This window comes from Athene noctua, chromosome 2 (assembly GCF_965140245.1).
Source record: "Athene noctua chromosome 2, bAthNoc1.hap1.1, whole genome shotgun sequence".
Taxonomy (NCBI): domain Eukaryota; kingdom Metazoa; phylum Chordata; class Aves; order Strigiformes; family Strigidae; genus Athene; species Athene noctua.
The window spans coordinates 68670139-68689161 of record NC_134038.1 but is presented as its reverse complement, the minus strand read 5'-3'; the positions used below and the strand labels follow the sequence as shown (position 1 = coordinate 68689161).

At 41.7% G+C, this 19023-nt stretch overlaps 2 protein-coding genes across 2 annotated transcripts in view; one reads left to right on the top strand and one right to left on the bottom strand.

Annotated features, from left to right (window-relative positions):
* Positions 1–5820, bottom strand: part of ANKS6 (ankyrin repeat and sterile alpha motif domain containing 6) — a 51444-nt gene extending 45624 nt beyond the window's left edge. The window contains exon 1 of the mRNA XM_074899389.1: positions 5803–5820. The gene's annotated coding sequence lies outside the window, so the exon portion shown is untranslated. The remainder of the gene's footprint in view (positions 1–5802) is intronic.
* Positions 5821–7211: 1391 nt separating this feature from the next.
* Positions 7212–19023, top strand: part of GALNT12 (polypeptide N-acetylgalactosaminyltransferase 12) — a 47988-nt gene continuing 36176 nt past the window's right edge. Inside the window, exon 1 of the mRNA XM_074899382.1 lies at positions 7212–7674. Within this exon, the coding sequence (XP_074755483.1) occupies positions 7298–7674 (377 nt within the window). The 5' untranslated portion in view covers positions 7212–7297. The remainder of the gene's footprint in view (positions 7675–19023) is intronic.

Below are 19023 nucleotides of genomic sequence, written 5' to 3'. Positions count from 1 at the left end.
ATTTAACATATGCACTTATGCTAAATCATTTTCTTAATCATAAAGCTGTGTATAGTGGCTATCATCAGAGGTGAGATACTTGGCTAGGTAGACTTTTGGTCTAGCCAGTCTAGCTAGTACAACCATATGAGGAGCTTACCATTATCAGTAAAACTGGACAGTGCAATTCACTCTATGTATAGATCTCAGAGCTTGGAAAAAGGGAATGGCAGGAGTGATTAATGCAATACATTATTCATGATTGAAGAAAACTGGGTCATACTTACCATATCAAAGTGCATGTTCATATATAGTCAAATTTGTGACAGGATCACTCCAGTTTATCTTGGATATAAGCTATTGAACATGTCGATCACACAAATCTATGTTATGTAGCTGATGATTATGCCATGAAATTCTACTAAATAATATTTTGAAATTCCAGACAAAGATATCATGAATGTAATTAGGAACCTAACAGCAAAAGATGCAACTCTTATTTTAAGAAACTCATAGGTAAGCAATAGGAAATATTTGTTGGGGTTTGCAAAATGGGAGAGGAAATTATTTGTGCTAAATTCTGCTGCTGTCATCGAATGGTCATTACTATCTTCAGTTAGCATCCTAGGCATTTATACAGATACGATCACCTGGTGATTTCTGTCACTGACTGAGACTCAAAATACCATGAGGCAAGGGAAAAATAATGAGGTCTCTTCTGAAGTGAACAAAGTGCTATAGAATATTCTCATGGTTATGCAGTACTAAGCTCTCTGGAAAATATAGGACTTGACTTCTTCACCAATGAAAGAACAACCTAAGCCTTTCAAACTGTTCATTAAGGTAAGATAACGGAGAAAGCTTAGGTTGGAAGATAATACAGGAGAAAACAAAACCAAGATTCTCAAGTGCAGATTGTGCATTGATCGTTTGGAAGGTTTGTCCAAACCTCATCTGGGAAAAATGCGTTGCTTTTGACGAAGAAATTCCTTCATGTCATCAGTGTGCTAATCTGTATAGGTCAATGTTGGATTGCTCTAAGGTTAAAATAATTTAAAATGACAGAGAAAAAACTGATGAATGAGAAAATTACTTTAGACTAAAGGAGATGAGAAAAGTGCAAGGAACAGAGCAGGCCCACCAGAAAAAGCAGAAAAGAGCAAACATGTGAGGTCAATATTTGTGAAAGTTTTCTAACAGAAGCCTCCATTGTAGATGATAACAAAACACCAGCAGGGAGATAAACGGGCCAATGTAAGCTTTATTAAAGCTAGTCATAATACAAGGTGACATAAAGGAGATAAAATCAAGAGTCATGGTTCGGCAATAGACAGAACTCATCGTTTGGGAAACAAAGCCTAGGAAACCATTAGGGCATGTAATGTACCCGTGGAGCTAGTAAAGTAAGTATAACATGGCAAACATGTAGTGATGTAGAACTAAAAATTGGCCAGGTAACATGACAAAAAATTCTGTTGCTCTTAGAGTAGTAACAGGTTGTAACACATTTGGACATACTATTATACCATGACACATGAGCAAATTTCTACCTCATATATAATTCAGGATCACATAATATGGAATATAAAATTACCATCGTAGTCAAAAGCATCTCAGAAAGGGAAAAATGCAAGTAGTCAAGCAATCTGTTTCAAAGAAATCCGGGAAACTAGAGATAGCTGACTCAGTCATAAACTTCATTATGAATATCTGGGTATGATGGCATCTCAAATCCCCAAATATGCTGGCATTATCTTCCTGGCAATTCAAGGAGTAAAGAGCTTATTTTCTACTGTAAACCCTTACTGATCTGAATCTCAAGGAAGTCATACTTACGAGTTAAAAAATCCTGAAAATTTTAATGTGTGTTTTGTGTGAAGACTCTCATCTCTGCCTTAATGAAAAGGCAGACACATATATTAGAAATACAATCATAGAAAAGCAGATGCTTCGCCAAGTATCATTAGACTAATATATGTTAACTTTGGTCCCTTCAGGCACAGAAACAGAAATAACCTTGAAAAAATTACTTTAAAAAATGGTGGTAAGTGCCTACAATATAGGATGACTAAGATTAATTCCACCATGTAATATACCCTTGAGTTCTTGGTTCAGGATTTTAATCATGGTATATATAGCAAGTCTCCGCTTTGTCTACTCTAACCAGCTGCTATAACTTTGTGAAGAATTTACTTCATTTATGCTTTTCAGAATATGCCATAGCTTTGACCAAACTTTCAAAAATTATTTGCCACTCAGTATTTTAATTCACTGTCCCCACACAAGAATGTATAAAAATCAGACAGGTTTCCAATATAACAGACGTTCAGTAACAGGTCATGTCATACCATATTTTGTGCACAGAACTGCAGTTTTGTTCCAATATTTTTTGACAGTTAAGCTTGCTAGCCACACCCTCCTTTATGTACAACATCTCTTCTACTGCCTGCAATTCATGCTTGCTATTTATCTAAGAGTACATTCATATATCAAGAAAACATACCTATAGCAAGCAAATAAACCAACTGAGGCCCTTGGCATGCATATCCTTCCTACTTTTAAGCTATCCTGGCTTCCATATGACCTTTTGAGCAAGGTAGTTTTTATACGTGTGTGTGTGTGTGTGTGTATGTGTATATATGCAGACATACATATGTACATATATATACTACCAAGATCTGCAAACTAGTACAGGTTAGGTCTTGCCTTAGTAATCCACTGAATGCCACCTGTTTTTATATCAGTATAAGAATTACACAGCATTCATCAGTCTGATAGAAGATCCCTGAAATAGCTGACAGTTTCTATCTCACTCATCAAGTCTGTGGTTTTAATCTATTTTATTTTTAGGCCTCTGTATCCACCGTTCTTTCTCTCATCTAAATTCCAGTTACGCTCTGCCTCTGCACTATGCATCCAGCTTCACTCATGACCCAAAGCCTACCCTGTAAGACAGGGTCCCCTCAGAAGCACTGAGGACCTCAACACCTCCCCTTCTGTGCAGACCTGCAGCTGGGAAGGTGGGGTGCAGCCCATTTCATGTTTTGCTTGTGCTACACAGCTGTCTGAAATACAGACACTTTCAATTCAAAAACATTAATAAAAAAATCCTTGGCACTGGTAGAACAATGAGGTGAATAATAGCATTTAAAAAATACAGGTACATTTGTGCTGACAGAAGAGAGAAAGAACAACCAAGGTGGGAGTTGGAGGGGGCTGTTTCTTTGCAGGACAATGCTATTTTACGCCCACTTAAAGCAATGGTGAACAATGATCCATAGGTCCAAAGCTGGTGGGTGTGCTTTATAACTTGGCTTAATTTTCTTGACAAAATTTCCTATCTATCTGCAATGTATCATGTTCTTCTGATATTTTTTTCCCTTTTCTTCAGAACTCATAAGCGTTGGCTGTTACTAAAACTAGGAACATTATTCTGGAACACATTATTTGGTACTTTCTTTTCCCCTGAAAGTATGAATTCAGGAATTTTTTTAAAAATGTATCAGTATGTTGATACTTCTCCACACCCCATTTCCATTTTAGAATTTTGCTTCATTTTGACTGAAAATACAGATCTAACCAAAAAGATTAAAATAAAACATTGGATGAGGAAGATTTTAAAGCTTTTGCAAAATTTAATACCTCTATTTTTTTCTACAATGTATATGTCATCACTACAAAATAACTTTAAAAAATATTAGATGTGTAAAATATTCATCTTAACTTATTGCTTTAAGTTTTCTTTGTCTGTGAACCAATTCCTTCAATAAGCTCATATATTTTAGGTAAACTAAATATTGCCTGCAATTTAAATGGATATTTCAGTAAGCAATAGATACACTCTTAATTTCACCTATTACATTTGCTATAATGTAAGTTCCTATGGACAATTACATATTGTCCATAAGAACAGTGTTTAGTATTCTTCTCTTAGTGCTTTTTGAAAGGTTTAGTTAGTATTTTTTTTTTCTTCATTTGTAAAAAAATACGATTTCACTTTTTAAAAAATAAACTAATGTTTTAATTATTCCACCGATCTTCTGTTTTGACAACTGAAGGCAGAATAGATCTTCCTAGATAAGTAATGATAGGTTTTATAGGACTTGTTTATTTATTTCTAACTGAAACTCTTGAAGCAACTGAATTTATAGCTCATTAAACATTATTAAACTTAAAAAACCCTCTCAAAACCAATTGTTTTAACTTCCATTGTTATTATGCCTGAACAAACAAAAGAATTGCTTAAAAGGAACTTTTCCATTAAAACATTGCTACAAGCTTTATGGCTAGCAGGGAACTTATTTGCCTTATTAATTGTAGAATTTTTTTTCTCCAGGGCTTATTTTTACATTCAGAGCAAAAATCTTCATATTTTAAGTAATTCAGCTCAGAAATTTCAGTCGTCTCAATTAAAGCCCACAGACTTTTAAAGAGGTTTAAGAAAAAGTGTCTTCCACTTCACATTATTTACATCTTGTCCAAAGTTATTTGTGAATGCAACTGATTTATTCTTAATGATTTTTGCATTAACATCATTATTGTACTTTCCCTTTCTGAATTTCCTCAGATTTATGTGCCTCGACATCATCCCCAGGGAACTGCCATTTACTAGTATTGCTTTCAATCCTCACTGTGATGATGATCGCAGAAAGCCTTCCCAGCTACTTTGCTCTAAGGTCATTATTAGCACTGAGAGCCACTTCCCCGACTTTCCCACTAGCTGCAACCTTTCTTGCGTCTGTGGAAAAAAGAAGTTTAGTCATGTGGTCATATTGCGTTTCTTCCATATTGTTCTAATACTTAAAACACATAAATAAAATACGTGTTCTAATACTTAAGAACCCCTGCAGCAGAACTGTCCTGTTTTCTTTCTCACTGTTCTTAAGGAACACCTCAGTCCTATGTTTTACTCTTTACATCTTCCTAATCTCCACCAATAATTTATTTCGGGAGTCCAGGAAGATCTCCTTCTCCTTTGACTCATTCCAGGAAGTCCTTGTTGGGCTCCTCATGCTTAATATTTTTGTTTCCCAATTCTAAGTAGTTTGCAACCTCACACAAAGGGAAAAACCCAAGAATATTTGTTCCAGACAACCAGATCTAAACCAGCAGCATGTTCTAGAAATGTTGGCTGTATCTTTCTTTAATGTTTATCCCTCCACCAGCCAAAAACTAGGGAACTCCTGCTAGAAACTCAATACCACTGACGCCAGCTGGGCTTCCTTTATTCAGGAAGGACGGAGAGGAAGGAGACAATGAGATCACTGGGCATGCAATTACTAGTGCCCCTTAAGTTTTCAGACCCAAAACTTGCTAGGCACAGCTTCCTTTATGTAAATGTATATTCTCATGTCCAGCATATTGGTATTTAGTAGTCATCTACAATGTATATTTAAACACACATACTTCGCTAGTATTATGCTTAAATTATTCTAGCTGGTATGTGTGCTTTGAAAGTAGATTTTATGCACATATAATTATCTGTGATAGGTGTGTACCTGCATAAGAAATAATCAAATATCTATACGCACACACTCATCTGCAAATCCACCTAAACTACTTGATTTATGCTAGTTTGCCAGCATCAGGATGGTTCATTATTATTCAGCACCCTTCTGTCCAGAGCAAGGCCTCCACAGTAGTTGACAGCCTCTGTGTTTGTTGTCATATACGATATTTATTATCATGTAAACCCTGAAACAGTTCATAGCTGTATGCTGTGACCCTGTCTGGTAGTGATGAGGTTTTTCCCCTTCCTTATGTCAGATGTGTTTTCATCTACCTGCTCAGTAAAGCTGCTGAGCACTGCCCAGTACTGCTTACCAGGCTTGAAGTCCTTCTCTGGGATGACAGGAGTCCTCTGCTGGGTTGATCTTGACAGGGCTCAGCAGCAGAGGACAGTGCAATAAACAGGCTCTTTGAAAAATGCATATGGCAAATGACACCCCAAAACCAGAGTTTCAGAGTTTCAGCTCCCCGCTGAAGGCGAGAGAAACTCTTAGCAGTTGTTATACTTAAGGATTTTCAAATGCAAATCACAAATTATCATGTAATCTCATGGCCTCAGGTTCGCAAATTTGATCAGAGCTGCATCCTCTTTGGGGGTGAAGTGAAAAAGCAGTATGGATGTGTTGTTGACTATGAAGCAAATTACAAAGTTTCAACTAAATGCCACAGTTGCTTTCTTCCCCATAATTCAGTCAAGCCATGAAATGGACTGCCCATTATCTGGAGAATAAATTTGAGTTTCTCACTTGCCTTCTGGATTTCTGAGCTGCGAGGCCACATAGGCTGACTTTTTTCAACGAGAGCACTGCTTTCTTCATGGGAAGAGTTTGTCATTAACTCCCATGGCTTCAGGGCCCACGTTCTGTTTACTTCTACAGCACTTGATGTTCTAGAGGCGGCAGAGTGGATGAAGCCTGCTTTCCTACGGATTTGTTTCCTTCAGTCTCCAAGTTTTTCTTGGTCCCTTCGTGACGAATAACCTCCCATGCGGTCCTCCGGCAGCGCTGGCTACCTCTGTCAGGAGACAGCGAGCCTTGGGGCCGTCTCCGTCATCTCCAATGACCAAAGCAGCTTGCCGTGGCCGTGCCAGCTCTGTGCCAGCCGAACCCTCCCTCGCCTGGGGGTACCCCTGCGTGTCGGCCACACAGCTACCAGCGCTCACGAAGCTCCCTCGAGCTTCAGGCTGATCAGATCACCTCCTCCTCGAAGGGTAAGAGCAACTGTGCGAAGGGGACGTGCCTCCCCCCCACCTCCCAGCAGTGCATGACCCAGAGGCACCGGGCTGCCCTGCTCCGCTCCCTCCCGGCCCCGGGAGCGGTGGGGCCAGCTCCCGGGGCTGGCTCCGGACCATGACCGGCTCCACCAGTTGCGTCCCCACTGAGAGCCCGCAGGCAGCGGGAGCCGGGTGCCTCCCCCGGGGCTGCTGGGGCCCCCGGGGCCGAGCTGCCCGCCGACCACCGCGAAACGCCCAGAGCACCGCTCCCGGGGAGCCGGCCGGGGCGCGATCCCCCAGGGCTCGCTGGCAGGAGGGGCGCTTCCCCCTGGCCGGGGGCGCCGGCGGGAGCCGCCGCCCGCCCCCCCGCCCGCCGCTCTTCCGCGCCGCGCCCCTCGGGGCTGGCCGGCGGCGGGCGGGCAGGGCGGAGGGCGGAGCCGCCGGCGGAGGAGCCGGGCGGGTTTCCTGGCGGGGGCAGCGCGGCTTGGGCAAGTCCGTGAGAACTTCGCCGGGTCCGCCCGGGGCGGAGGCGTGCCTGTACCCGTGTCCGGGAGAGCCCCCCCCGCTCCATCTCCGCGGCCCCGCCGCCTGCTCGGTATGGCCGGCCGCCTCGGCCGCGGGATGTGCTGGGGCAAGCGGGGCCGGGGCTGCCGGGGCGGGGGCGCGCTGCTGGCCCTGGGGCTGCTGGCCGCCGTCGGCTTCCTCGCCTGGCGGCACGGCCCGCCGCCCCGCCACGCCGCCCGTCGCGCCCCGCCGCCGCCGCCCGCCGCCGCCGAGCTGCTGCGGAAGCCGGTGTACACGAAGCCGGCCCTGGACCCGGGGGCGCTGGGCGAGCTGGGCCGGGCGGTGCGGCTGGAGCTGAGCCCGGACGAGAAGCGGCTCCAGGAGGAGAGCGTCCGCCGGCACCAGATCAACACCTACCTGAGCGACCGCATCTCCCTGCACCGCCGCCTGCCCGAGCGCTGGCACCCGCTGTGAGTACCCGCCGCCCCGTTCCGTCCCGCCCCGCCGGGCTCCGCCGCCCGGTGACCCGGGGGCAGGTGGGGGCGGCGGCGGAGGGGCCGCGCCCGTCCCCGGAGCAGCCCTGCCGGAGCAGCCCTGCCAGGCAGAGGAGCGTTTGGTGGCAGCGGTCAGCGAGGGGTCACCGTGTCTCGGCTGCAGCTCGCTCCGAAACGCGGGGGCTTTTAAAACGTTCTCCTTTCTTCACCCCCTCTTGCAGCCGCTTCCAAGTCACAGCGTTTGCCCACGAGGTTAAACCCGTCGCGGATTTTGCCTGACTCCCGCCCTTCTGCAGGGTAGCGGCAGTTGCGTGTCGGTGGTGCCTGTGCAGCTCAAGAGCGAGGGTTTTCCACTGATAGCCCCAGCAGTGGGGTTGGAGCCCTTGGGCAGGGGCACGCTGCCGTGCTTCTCCTGCCCCAGTCCGCTGGGTGGGTCACCGCGAGCAGCAGTGTACTTTTTACAGTTACTCCCGGGTTTACAAATGTTAACGCTTCTCAGACTTCACCCTTGCATAGTATTCAAATGTCTTATGCCACACAGCATAAAGCACATTGTTTCATCATCAGATTTACCAGGAGCGTTGTAGAAATGCTCATGCAGGTGCATGATGTTCTTCTAAACTGGGACTTCGCTTGTTCCTGGATACTTGGTTGTGGGGACCATTTAACATTTACAAATCACACTTACATTTACGACACTAATGCCAGATGATGACATAAGCGGTTGTAAACTGAGGGTTAGATCCGGTTTGATGAGATGACTGCGCTTTACAGGCAACAGTTCAGTGCAGTTGTGAAGTCAGTGCTGTGCAGTGGATCGAGCTGTATGGTCAGTTCTGGCCTAACACAAATACTCAGTTTAGCGGACAAGTTCACCTCCGCACGGGCTGTCCTGTGAGTGAGCAGCCGACTGGCAAGAGAAACGGGTTAAGTAGTTGTGGGTATGTGCCTTCGGCCAGAGGGGTTGGGGCAGAGCCGTGGGTGCTACTGAGTCCTCTCCTCTGTTTCACCTGAGCTTGGCTTCAGCCAGTTTATTTTGTTGCAACAGGTTTGTGTGGTATGGTAGCAAAGAGCTGTGGAAAAAAACGGGGCTCTGTCTCTGACATGTATTCACGTCAGTGTGTCCTGTCCTGTGGTTCACCCAACTCTACTTATAAATGCTGTATCTAAAACATGAATCATATGATAGCTCCTAAAAATTTGCAATGCAAGCTTTTTACTGTAAATTTAAGCGTGACAGTAGGCTTGTTTTTCTTGGTTACCTTTTATTCTCCCCTTAGAAACAGGCTATAGACTATAGGTTAAAAAGGACCTTTTTAGTTGCATTTCTACAGAACTTAAATATTTTCAATTAATTATTTTGGACTCCTGCCATTTCTTTCAGACAGGATGTTGGAGGAAATGGAAGATAACAGTTGCTGAGCAGGGAACGTTATAGATGGGAGAGAGATTCTTGAAATGAAAATAATATAAGTGGGCAGATGGATTTTGCTACAATGGTGCATCCTTTTTCATTTGAATATTTGGATGTTGAAATGACAAAATGTATCCAGACCAAAAGGATTGCAAGGCATCAGTGACATAATCTCGGAGATAATTGCTTTTTGAGGATGGGGCTCTGTTGTACCGTTGTAAAATCTGATGACAGATCCTTCAAGTTTTTTCCCACAGTTAAATCTAAATTATGGCAGAAATATCACAGAACATCTATCCAGCTCACACAACAAATTAAAAAAAAAACCAACAACAATGGAGGGCCTATATAGGTTGAAAAGTCAAGTCTAGGAAAAATATGGTTTAGTTTATTTTATGGTTGGTAATGTTTGACCATTCATGATCTTTAAGCAGTATTTGGGTGAGGCTACAGTGGTAGGAAATAAGTAGTAATGGTACACTTTAACTAAACTTCAACTGTCCACAAAGATGATGCAAAGGCTAAATTTTTATATGTGATCAATGAAATAATTTTGGTTCCTGAAGACCAGAAGGTGACAAAGACACCATTTTTTTTAGTGAAGTCTCAGAGGAGAACCAGGGAACTGTGTGCTGGCAAGCCTTGGATCTCTTCCAGGCATATTATTTACAAACTGTGTTAAGGAAAAGAATTAGTAGCAAATAGGTAGGAATGATCTATTGAGAAAGAGTCAACTTGGCCTTTGTCAAGTATGACGTGTCTCACAAACCTATTGGAGTTCTTTGAAGGTTATAATTATATGGGTAAGCGGGTGTGGTGTTATTTCCAGAGGCTTTTGCGGAGTTCCATAAACAGCTGTGAAATAACGTGGAAATGTCTTGCATTTAGCAATAACTGAATAAAAACTGGGAAGAACTTGTTTTCTTTCTTTTTTTTTTTTTTTTTTTTTTCTAAAAGTAGTGGAGGGTCGCTGGTAGTTCCACAGAAATCTCTTGGACCTAATGCAGTTCAACTTACAGCATGGATTCCATACAGAAGTGACGAATCAATTTACAGCTCTTCAGCCTGAAAGATGGACAGTCTACTGAGAGGGTGTCTCTTGCTGAGCCACTGCAATACTAGGCCAACACATGAAGTGAATAGCAAAAATCCATTTACTGTAAAGTATAAGAAATTCTATCTACTGGAAAACCGACATCAAGTATTCATGAGATACTAACAGATACTATGCTTGGAGACTTTATTCTGGGCTATGAGCTTTTGGTCTGTTTCAGCATATTCTTATGTGTGTGGAGGTGAGTCTGGAAATTTTAGATCCCAGGAAAACAAGAGGAGGAAAGAAAGGGAAATAAAGGTAGACAACATCCCCACCACCTGGATGCCCCATTGCTCCTTTTCACATTCATGCCCTCCCACATTCAACGGTGAACTCGCTCTGGGTATGAATTGTGAAAATCTCAAACATGAAGCTAGTGAAAACTAGAATTTTGCTAGTTAAGATTGAGAATATACAGACCAGTAAGCCTTTAAACCTGGTAAGCAAAATTATGTATACAAGATGTTGCTTTATCAGAAACTGATGACAGAAAATTTTTCTCAGTGCTATGTTTTGTAAATCCTGTACCTGCTATCAGACCAGAAATATGACAGTAGTTATTTGCTAATACCTGTGTCTGGTAAATACTGTGCAGGAAGAGAAGAAGAATAATAGTTTGATTGAGAATGCTCCCCATATAATGTATTGGTTGATGATATTTGACTATGAATCCTATATAGATGTTATTTACTTTAAGTTTCTTCAACTTTAGGTGTTTCTCCTCCTGATATATTCCTGCTAATGTAAACATTCAGGAGACCTTTATTCCTTCTTATTCTCAGAGACCACTGTGAGGTGTTTTTCTCAGAACTGATAGTGTTTCTACTGAAACACAGATCTGGAGAACTTCACTATTTGTATAATTTCCTTTAGACAGTTTCTGCTTCCTTTAACTGTCTGTGCTTGAGGTCAGCAGCTGATAATAATGTGTTTCATCACACAGAAACTCTTTAGTTTTATTGATGGCTAGAATTGTCTCTGTGTGTGTGTATGCATATAAATGTACCTATATGTGTACATAATATATATTTAAACATATAAACAAATTAAACATATACACATAAACTATTAGGAATGTTCTTTCTATAAAATATTATGCATAAAAAAATGAAATTACTAAATGGTGATGCAGTTTGTACAAAGCTTGAAGTGAAACATGCCATAGGGTCAGAGAAGGTTGGAAGGAACCTCTGGGGTGTTTAGTCCAACCTCTTGCTTGAAGCAGAGCAACTTCAGTGTTAGAGCGTGTTGCTAAAGGCCATCCTTGTCCAGTCAAATTTGGAAAGTGTCCAAGGATGGAGATTCAACACCCTCTCTGGCTACCACTTTCAAGGCTACATCACTGCCACAGAGAACTTTTTTTTTCCCTCCAATCATGGAGTTGTCTAGATGGCCCAGGTTGTCTTCCCAATGTTTATCCTTCATTTCTTGAGTTTATACACATATGGGAAGCAACCACTATAGCAGGTTTAAAAGAAGCAAGCATCCTCTGTCAGACATTGACCTAGTGAGGGCTGTGTTGGGGCTGATGCCCTGGGCTGTGCGTTTTGGCTGCTGCTGCTCTGCCTTCGTGCTGTGCAGCAGTAGGGCCACATCCTGTCCTGTGGGGCTTCTCATCATGTACTTGCTTTACAGGACTGTAGGATTAGGCAGACAATGGATAGGGTCTTTTAGACAGCCTTTTACAGACTATTACGGTGTGTAAGAAATGCATTTCCAGTTTTTCTGCATGGATTCTTTTAGATTGACTGTTCTCAACAATTTTTCCTGATTTTAGACATTCTACCTTCTTTTATTTTCTTTCTATATTTCTCACAGTAGGGGTGCACTGCACATTTATTTCGGGGATGGTTTCTGTAAAATCACACCGGCTTTCTTTTGGCTGGCTCTTGTTACAAAAGGAGCAGGGCAGGGATGGGCACTTTTGTGCCGACTCAGCATTTTGTGTTGTCTCTTTCATGGTAGAAGCCTGAATCAGCCCTTGGGCCTCATTTCACTTGTGCTTGCAAGCAAATGGATTTGTCTTTCCTGTCTTTCCTTACCTGGCAAATGATTTTGAGTAGCCACAAAAGCCCCCCAAATATTGAATGTGGTCTGCATAATAATTAGCAGCTATAAAAATAGTCTTAGAGGTTTGTTCTTTAATTCTAGATAATTTTCCGTGTTTTGGAGAGAGTGCTTTTTTATATATGTTTATATATGTATATTAATATCTGTGTATAGATATACACACACACTGAAACTCCTCTGTGACCATCGTTTATGCCTATAATATTTTGGGGGGGGATACTGTCTTTGAGTTTAGCATAGCAATCTTGTGCTAAGATTTTTCCAACTTTCAAAACTGCTTTTTCTGTCTGTTCCCAGATCTGAAGGTGATTGTCTTACAGTCTCATTTGTTACCGTGGTTTGTTTTGTTTACTAGGTTTTAAATACCAAATTATGTAGACTGCTCATCTGATAGTATCTCACCAGCAAATTCTCAGAATAAGCCTCAAGACTAGGTTTTGGTCCCTCTTCTACTCCCAAAAAGTCACAGCGTCTGATTTTGATGGGCTTTCTGCTCCTGCCAGGAGTTTTAGCCTGATGCCCTTCCAGGAAATGTCACAGCAGCCGGGTGTTTCCTCCTCAGACCACCACAACCACCTGACTATGCCCTGGAGCTTCTCCTTCATCTGTTAACTCAAGGTGAAGTAACTGCAGTGACTTTTTCTTGGTTTTTTTTCAGAGCCTATAGGGAAACGGAACTCCTTGAAGAGCTTATTTGCAGTGGCTTGGCCTTGTGAGCACGTCCCTTCCCTCTGAGCACGCAGCTGATGGGACGCTCCATGCCCAGGCCTTGCTTTGGCGTTGGTATTCCCATGCTTTATGTTCAGTCAGAGTCCACAAAACACAACACTCTTCTTCCTACGAGCAGATGCTTTGCTTAAAACGCTTTTAGGGGTATTTGGTTTACTAGTTTTGTGACACTATGGTTACTGGTTCCAGGTTGGGTTTGTTGTTTGTTTTCTGAGCTTTTCTGGAATGGATGATTGGTTACTAATAACTACATTAAGGACTTTTAGTCCTTACTGTATTGTTAGTTGATGGGATTCCTTGCATTTAGAAACAGGCTTTAGACCGGCAAAGCAGTGTGTCTGTGGGACATCTCATTCCTACTTCATACAGTTAAGTGGGGGAGTAATAAATCTGTATCATATTTACTTGTTTTATTTGTTTTAAATAAGCAGGCTTGCAGTTTATGGCAGTACAAAATACAGCAATGCTTCCACAACTGCTTTAGGATATTTTACTATTTTTGCTTCCTATCTTCTGTAAAAATCTGTCAGTTTTCTTTGTCATTATGCTTTCATTTAATAGTCACCTGCAAACATTTCCCAGAAGAGCCCACATGATTATTTTTGGACCATTTTTCTTTGCAGCTTCGGGTAGAGATCTTCAGCTTACTCTGATGTCTAGATGAGTGTTTGGTTTCAGTTGATTTGATTTTTAACCTGAGATAGTTCCCAGATCAGTGATAGTAACCACAAATTATGATTATTTTTTTCTTCGTTCAGTGCTTTTACAATTGTAAGGATCAGGTGCATCCACACCCTACTATTAGTGATGGTTACAATAAATTCTTTCAGTTATTGTATTACTTTGCAAAATATTTTTCTTGTCCTGACTCAGATTACTCGCATCAAAGTAAATTTCTGAATGTAGGTGTAGGAGATCATATGGCTCTGTATGGATGTTAAATGTACCTCACTACATTGGAAGAAAATTCCAAACACAGGTAGCGATTTGAGGAAAACGAAACAACTGTTTCAAATCAGCAAAATAACATAAAAATGAATTGGTTTTTCTCCATGGACACATGCAAAAATGCTTTCTCATCTGCACATCTGGAATCTGGGCTAGGTAGGAGCTTCTATTGCCTTTTCCAACAATTTGGAACTAGGAGAATCTATGGATTTCCTGAACTTTTGAATTTTAGGATATAGGTATAGTTCACCCTCATAGGTGGGCTTTCTAGACAATTTTTTCTCAATGTATTTTTAATATGTCTTAAACAGATTTGCTTTTTTTTCTTTTTCCCAAATTTCTTGGCAAGCATTCATTTCTGTTGCAGACTTCCCAGCTTTCTTCCTTGCTTCTCACAATGTTTTTATACTAGCCAGCACGGTTCTTTATTATCTGAAATCTTAAAATGATGTTTGGCAGCCTGTCTTGTCGTGACTTTATTGTCACTGGCAGAGTCATTTTTTAAAACATCAAATAATCTGGAAAACCATTTCAAAATCTAGCCAACCTCTGTTTCAGAGACTTGTGTTGTAGACTGTACTGGGGGGCTCTCTCCTAATTTTCAGCAGATGCAATTTAGGGAGCATTTACCCAGGCTGCTGGGCTGGGACTGGGTGGTGAGGAAGTGTGGGCCAGCATTGCTTTAGTTCATGCTGCTTACGCGTTCCAGCCTTGCCCCAGATAATTCAGCCATTCTGGCAGTTATCAGCTCCTTGCTGCTATCTGCTTTGCTAATCAGACCAAGACACGCCTTCCGTAAATGTCAGCACCTTTTTCTGTAATATCCGAACACACATGGCGTATGTCGGTGTGCAAAACCAGGTGCAGCCTTTCCATGCTCCGATAAGACTTTTTTTTTTTTTTTTTTAAACAGATCTGATGATTCAGGGTAGTTTTATATGAGAAAATAAATTAGCATTGAAAGTTGGGTTGCATTTGGGGGAGATAAGAATAACCTGATTTATCATATCTTTTAATTCCACTGCAGACATCACAACTCTGTATCCGGGGTTTTGATGTAATAGGACCGTGTTGCTTTTGGCTCACATGCTGAATTTCATCCATAGGTTGCCCTCCCCCAAGGAGGGGTGAGAAGCAGCTGTTCAAACACACGTTCAGCCTCGAGTAGGTAACGTGGCCTTGGTAACTCTGCAGGGTGGCTCAGAAACCAGCCCTGTGACCCATGTCGTGCTGCTGAGCTTGGGGTGCTCATGGGTGGACCTGCTGAACCCTAAGCTTCTGCTGAGAGCCAGAGGGAAGGGAGAAGTAGAAAAGGGGGGAGAAGAGAATGCCAGCACATCTGTGTCCTGTGCTGTGGCTTTGGGAGGGTGGGAGAAGGAGGTGTTTTCTCTTGCGTGAAGATACCTGGCAGACTCCTGTGTCCACATTGCTGCCTCTGCCATTTGTGGGGTGGGAGTGGAGAAGGTAAAACTAGATTGAGACACCCATGGCTGCTGCCATTTGTCCAGATCGGCCGTATTTACTTATAGCGTACAAAACGCCACATTTGAGCACATTCCATACTAAAAGGGTGTCTGCTGTTTAATTCAATGTGTTAACTCAGTTCAAATTAGGAAGAGAAAAGGAGGTTGTTTTGTGAGTTGGTGTGTCCACAGCCCACCGTAACTAACCCAGCAAGCCTGGTTCCTAGCCCACTGTGTGAAACCCAGCCTGAAGTAGGACCCTAACAATGTTTGCTAGGTGACAGTATGATGGTGCATATATGGCAATGTCATGTACCATAGTCACATAAATCATGTTAAATCAGATACAGCAGTGACATGTGCTGTTTTGAACTTCTTGAGAGAAGCTATGCAATCTTGAACTTGCCTGTATTCTTGGGCATTCAACATTGGAACTTCAAAAGCAAAACTTATGTAGTATGCCTTTAGAAAGCATTAAATAATTTACAGACATTGTATTCTTAACAAATCTTTGAAAACTCGTAGAACATCTCATATTTTTTCTGAAAATATGGGTAACTGTGCATACAGAACATTGAATTTGGAGATATAAAATGTATTTTCCCTTGCTGTATCATTGTTGCAGTTGTGGTAAAAGTCTTACGTAAAATTATGTCAGCAACCATTGCTAATTAACTCATGGCAGCATGCCCAGTGTGCACATATTCATGCTCTCTCTCCCTGTGTATAGATACGCATCTCTAAGAGTAACAGCTCCTTACAATGAAATAAATTGAGTGATTACATTAATTGACACAAACGTTCTCCAAATAGACCATTTAATTTTGTTTAGGCATTTCCTGACTTATGTCTCTTTAGTTTCAAATAAATAACCTATTGTAAAACTTGTTAAGAGAAGACTTTGTAGTTTAGTGGATTTCTATTTTAAGTTATTAAACTGGTCAGCTGTATAGTCTTGGTTAGACTGTGACTTGCAAATGCCATGTAAAAAGGTGAAATGAAAAACCCACAGGAATGTGGATATATGATGATACACTTTTACATGCTTTGCTTTAGTCTCCATTTTGTGGAGTTAAATGTTTGAGTAGATGCTGTAGTGAAAGATCCAGAAAAGATGGTGTGTAGTGAACATGGTTTGTGTTCAGGTACCTACCAGCATTATTCTCTCTCCCGTCTAGAAAGGGAAAAGATGGGGAGGGACTCTTTACCAGGGACTATAGTGATAGGACACAGGGTAATGGTTTTAAACTGAAAGAGGATAGATTTAGATTAGGTAGAAGGAAGAAGCTTTTTCCTGTGAGGGCGGTGAAACACTGGAACAGGTTGCCCAGAGACGTTGTGGTTGCCCCCTCCCTGGAAGTGTTCAAGGCCAGGTTGGACGGGGCTTTGAGCAACCTGGGCTAGTGGAAGGTGTCCCTGCCCATGGCAGGGGGGTTGGAACTAGATGGTCTTTAAGGTCCTTTCCAACTCAAACCATTCTATGGTTCTGTGATATGACTTCAAATGATGGTGCTTCTGCATTTATTGTCCATGTTTGGAAATGTCACATATACAGGCAACTCATTTTCTTGTGTCTGTGTTACGTTTTTACAAACCATTTGGTAGTTATGATGACTAGGTTCAAGGTGATGTATCAGGCAGTCAATAGTAGGGACTGTAGGTAGTTTTCTGGTTTTTAACTTCAGCCATAGAAAAGTTAAGTGTCTGCTCTATAGACAAGGGGGAGATGGGGGCCCATTGTTTGTTTGTGCTAGATAAATGGCTTAAGGAGAGTGTGGTGAATTGCCTTCTGGATCTGTCTTTATGGACATGCAGAGTCCAGACAATTAGCTCAAAGATAGCACCTATCTTTTAGATGGCTAATGTGAGGTGCAGTTAATCTTGTCTTAACGTGATCCCCTATATTGGGAAAGGACAGTGTTACGCATTTGAGGGTGGCACTAAAGAGCGCTTTAGTCAGAAGCCAAAAGCAGCTTGCAGTATAGGCAATATAAATATACATTTCCAGTATCTGCAAAAACGTATTTTGGGACTGCTGTCACTAGTTTGTACCCTCCCTGTCATTTTAATGACATATTGTAACTGATACGCATTTGTTTTTCTGAATAACCCAAAGTAGGAGTGAAATGATTCACTTGGAAAGTAGGAGCTTGGATACTTGGCTGACACATGGAGAATAAAAATACATCCTGAAGTTTGCAAAGGTGAATCCAGAAGATGCACTGCTAAAGTGATTCTGTTGCAAATAGAAATTGGGAAATGGAAAAGCTGAGTTATGACCACTAGCCTTTAAGTCAGGTTTTGTAATTGTAGTGGTTTTTTGAAGCTTGTATAACTTGTGAAGTGGTAATGTTAAGCATTCCTATGCATGCCACTTAATTGTTATTCAACAACGCTTCTAAGCATTCCATTTCAGGGATTCATTCTTTTGAAAAAGATGTTCTTAAGCTATTATTTTTCCAGCGTTTAAATGTTTTGGGTTTGTTAACTCCCCAATGGGATTGTTTTTTAAGACTTAGCAAAACTCTTTGAAATTTCTTTCAGCACAGAAAGATAAGGGGCAACCGCCCTGCCACCCTGGTGAGTCACTTCAGTGCACTTGCATGCTGCCTTCCACCACCGAGCTAGTAAATAAAACACCCTTTTTAGTTTGGGCCTTTTTCTTGACTTCATAAACCTACGAAACGTATACTGTGGTACGTCCCGTAGGAGGCTGACCTTTTTCCACAGAGTAGGGTACGCTCAATGAAGAAGGCAGCAATGCACAGTGAATCACAAACAGTCTGGGGATTGCCTTGCTCTGTGCCAAATTATGTTTTCAGTCTCCAGCATGTAATTTTCAGTCAAATCCACTGAAGTCTTTAATCTATAATTAGGCTTATAAGCTTCTTTAGACCTTTTGGATTTCCTTTTTAAAATAATGTAACATAACACTATTATTCTGTGAATCGTTCTGACGTATTTTCCAGAAAAAACTTTCCTGGAGGTTTTATATTTATTCTTTTTTTCATTTTTCTAAAATGGGTAGGTAAAGATCCCATTTCCATCAAGAAATAAACTGAAATTACCTGGTACAAGTGACTGTGATATATAAGAAGAATTTTTTCCTAGCAGTACTGAGCGTAAATGTTTTTCAACAAGCTAATGTAAATATGTATTTCTAAAATTGGATTCATACAGTAAGTTCTTCTGTGGTTTTAAGAAAAAAGTTAATTAAAATGTCACTCCTTTTTCATGTGTTAATGCACTAACATTTGGCAAAATAAATCACTTACCAGCCACTGCTGTGAGGCAGTTCTCTGTGTGAATGCCTGTTTGCTTCAGGACAAGTTACAGCCTGGAGGAAAGGGCATTTTTGTATAAGTGTATGTACCTATCTGTGTATATCTGTATGTGTGTATGCATGCATATGCATCATATACAATGAGTGTTGTTGCACAGCACTCATTTCATGTTTGAGAAGCAGCATTCTGTGTGCTGCCTCTGCCCAAGTGTCATTTCCCCTCATTGCTTCTTCATTTTCAGGTATTTATTACAAAAGTACTCTACAGACTTTTTTTTTTCTCATAAGAATTTTAATTTTAGAAATATTCAGATTCAGACTT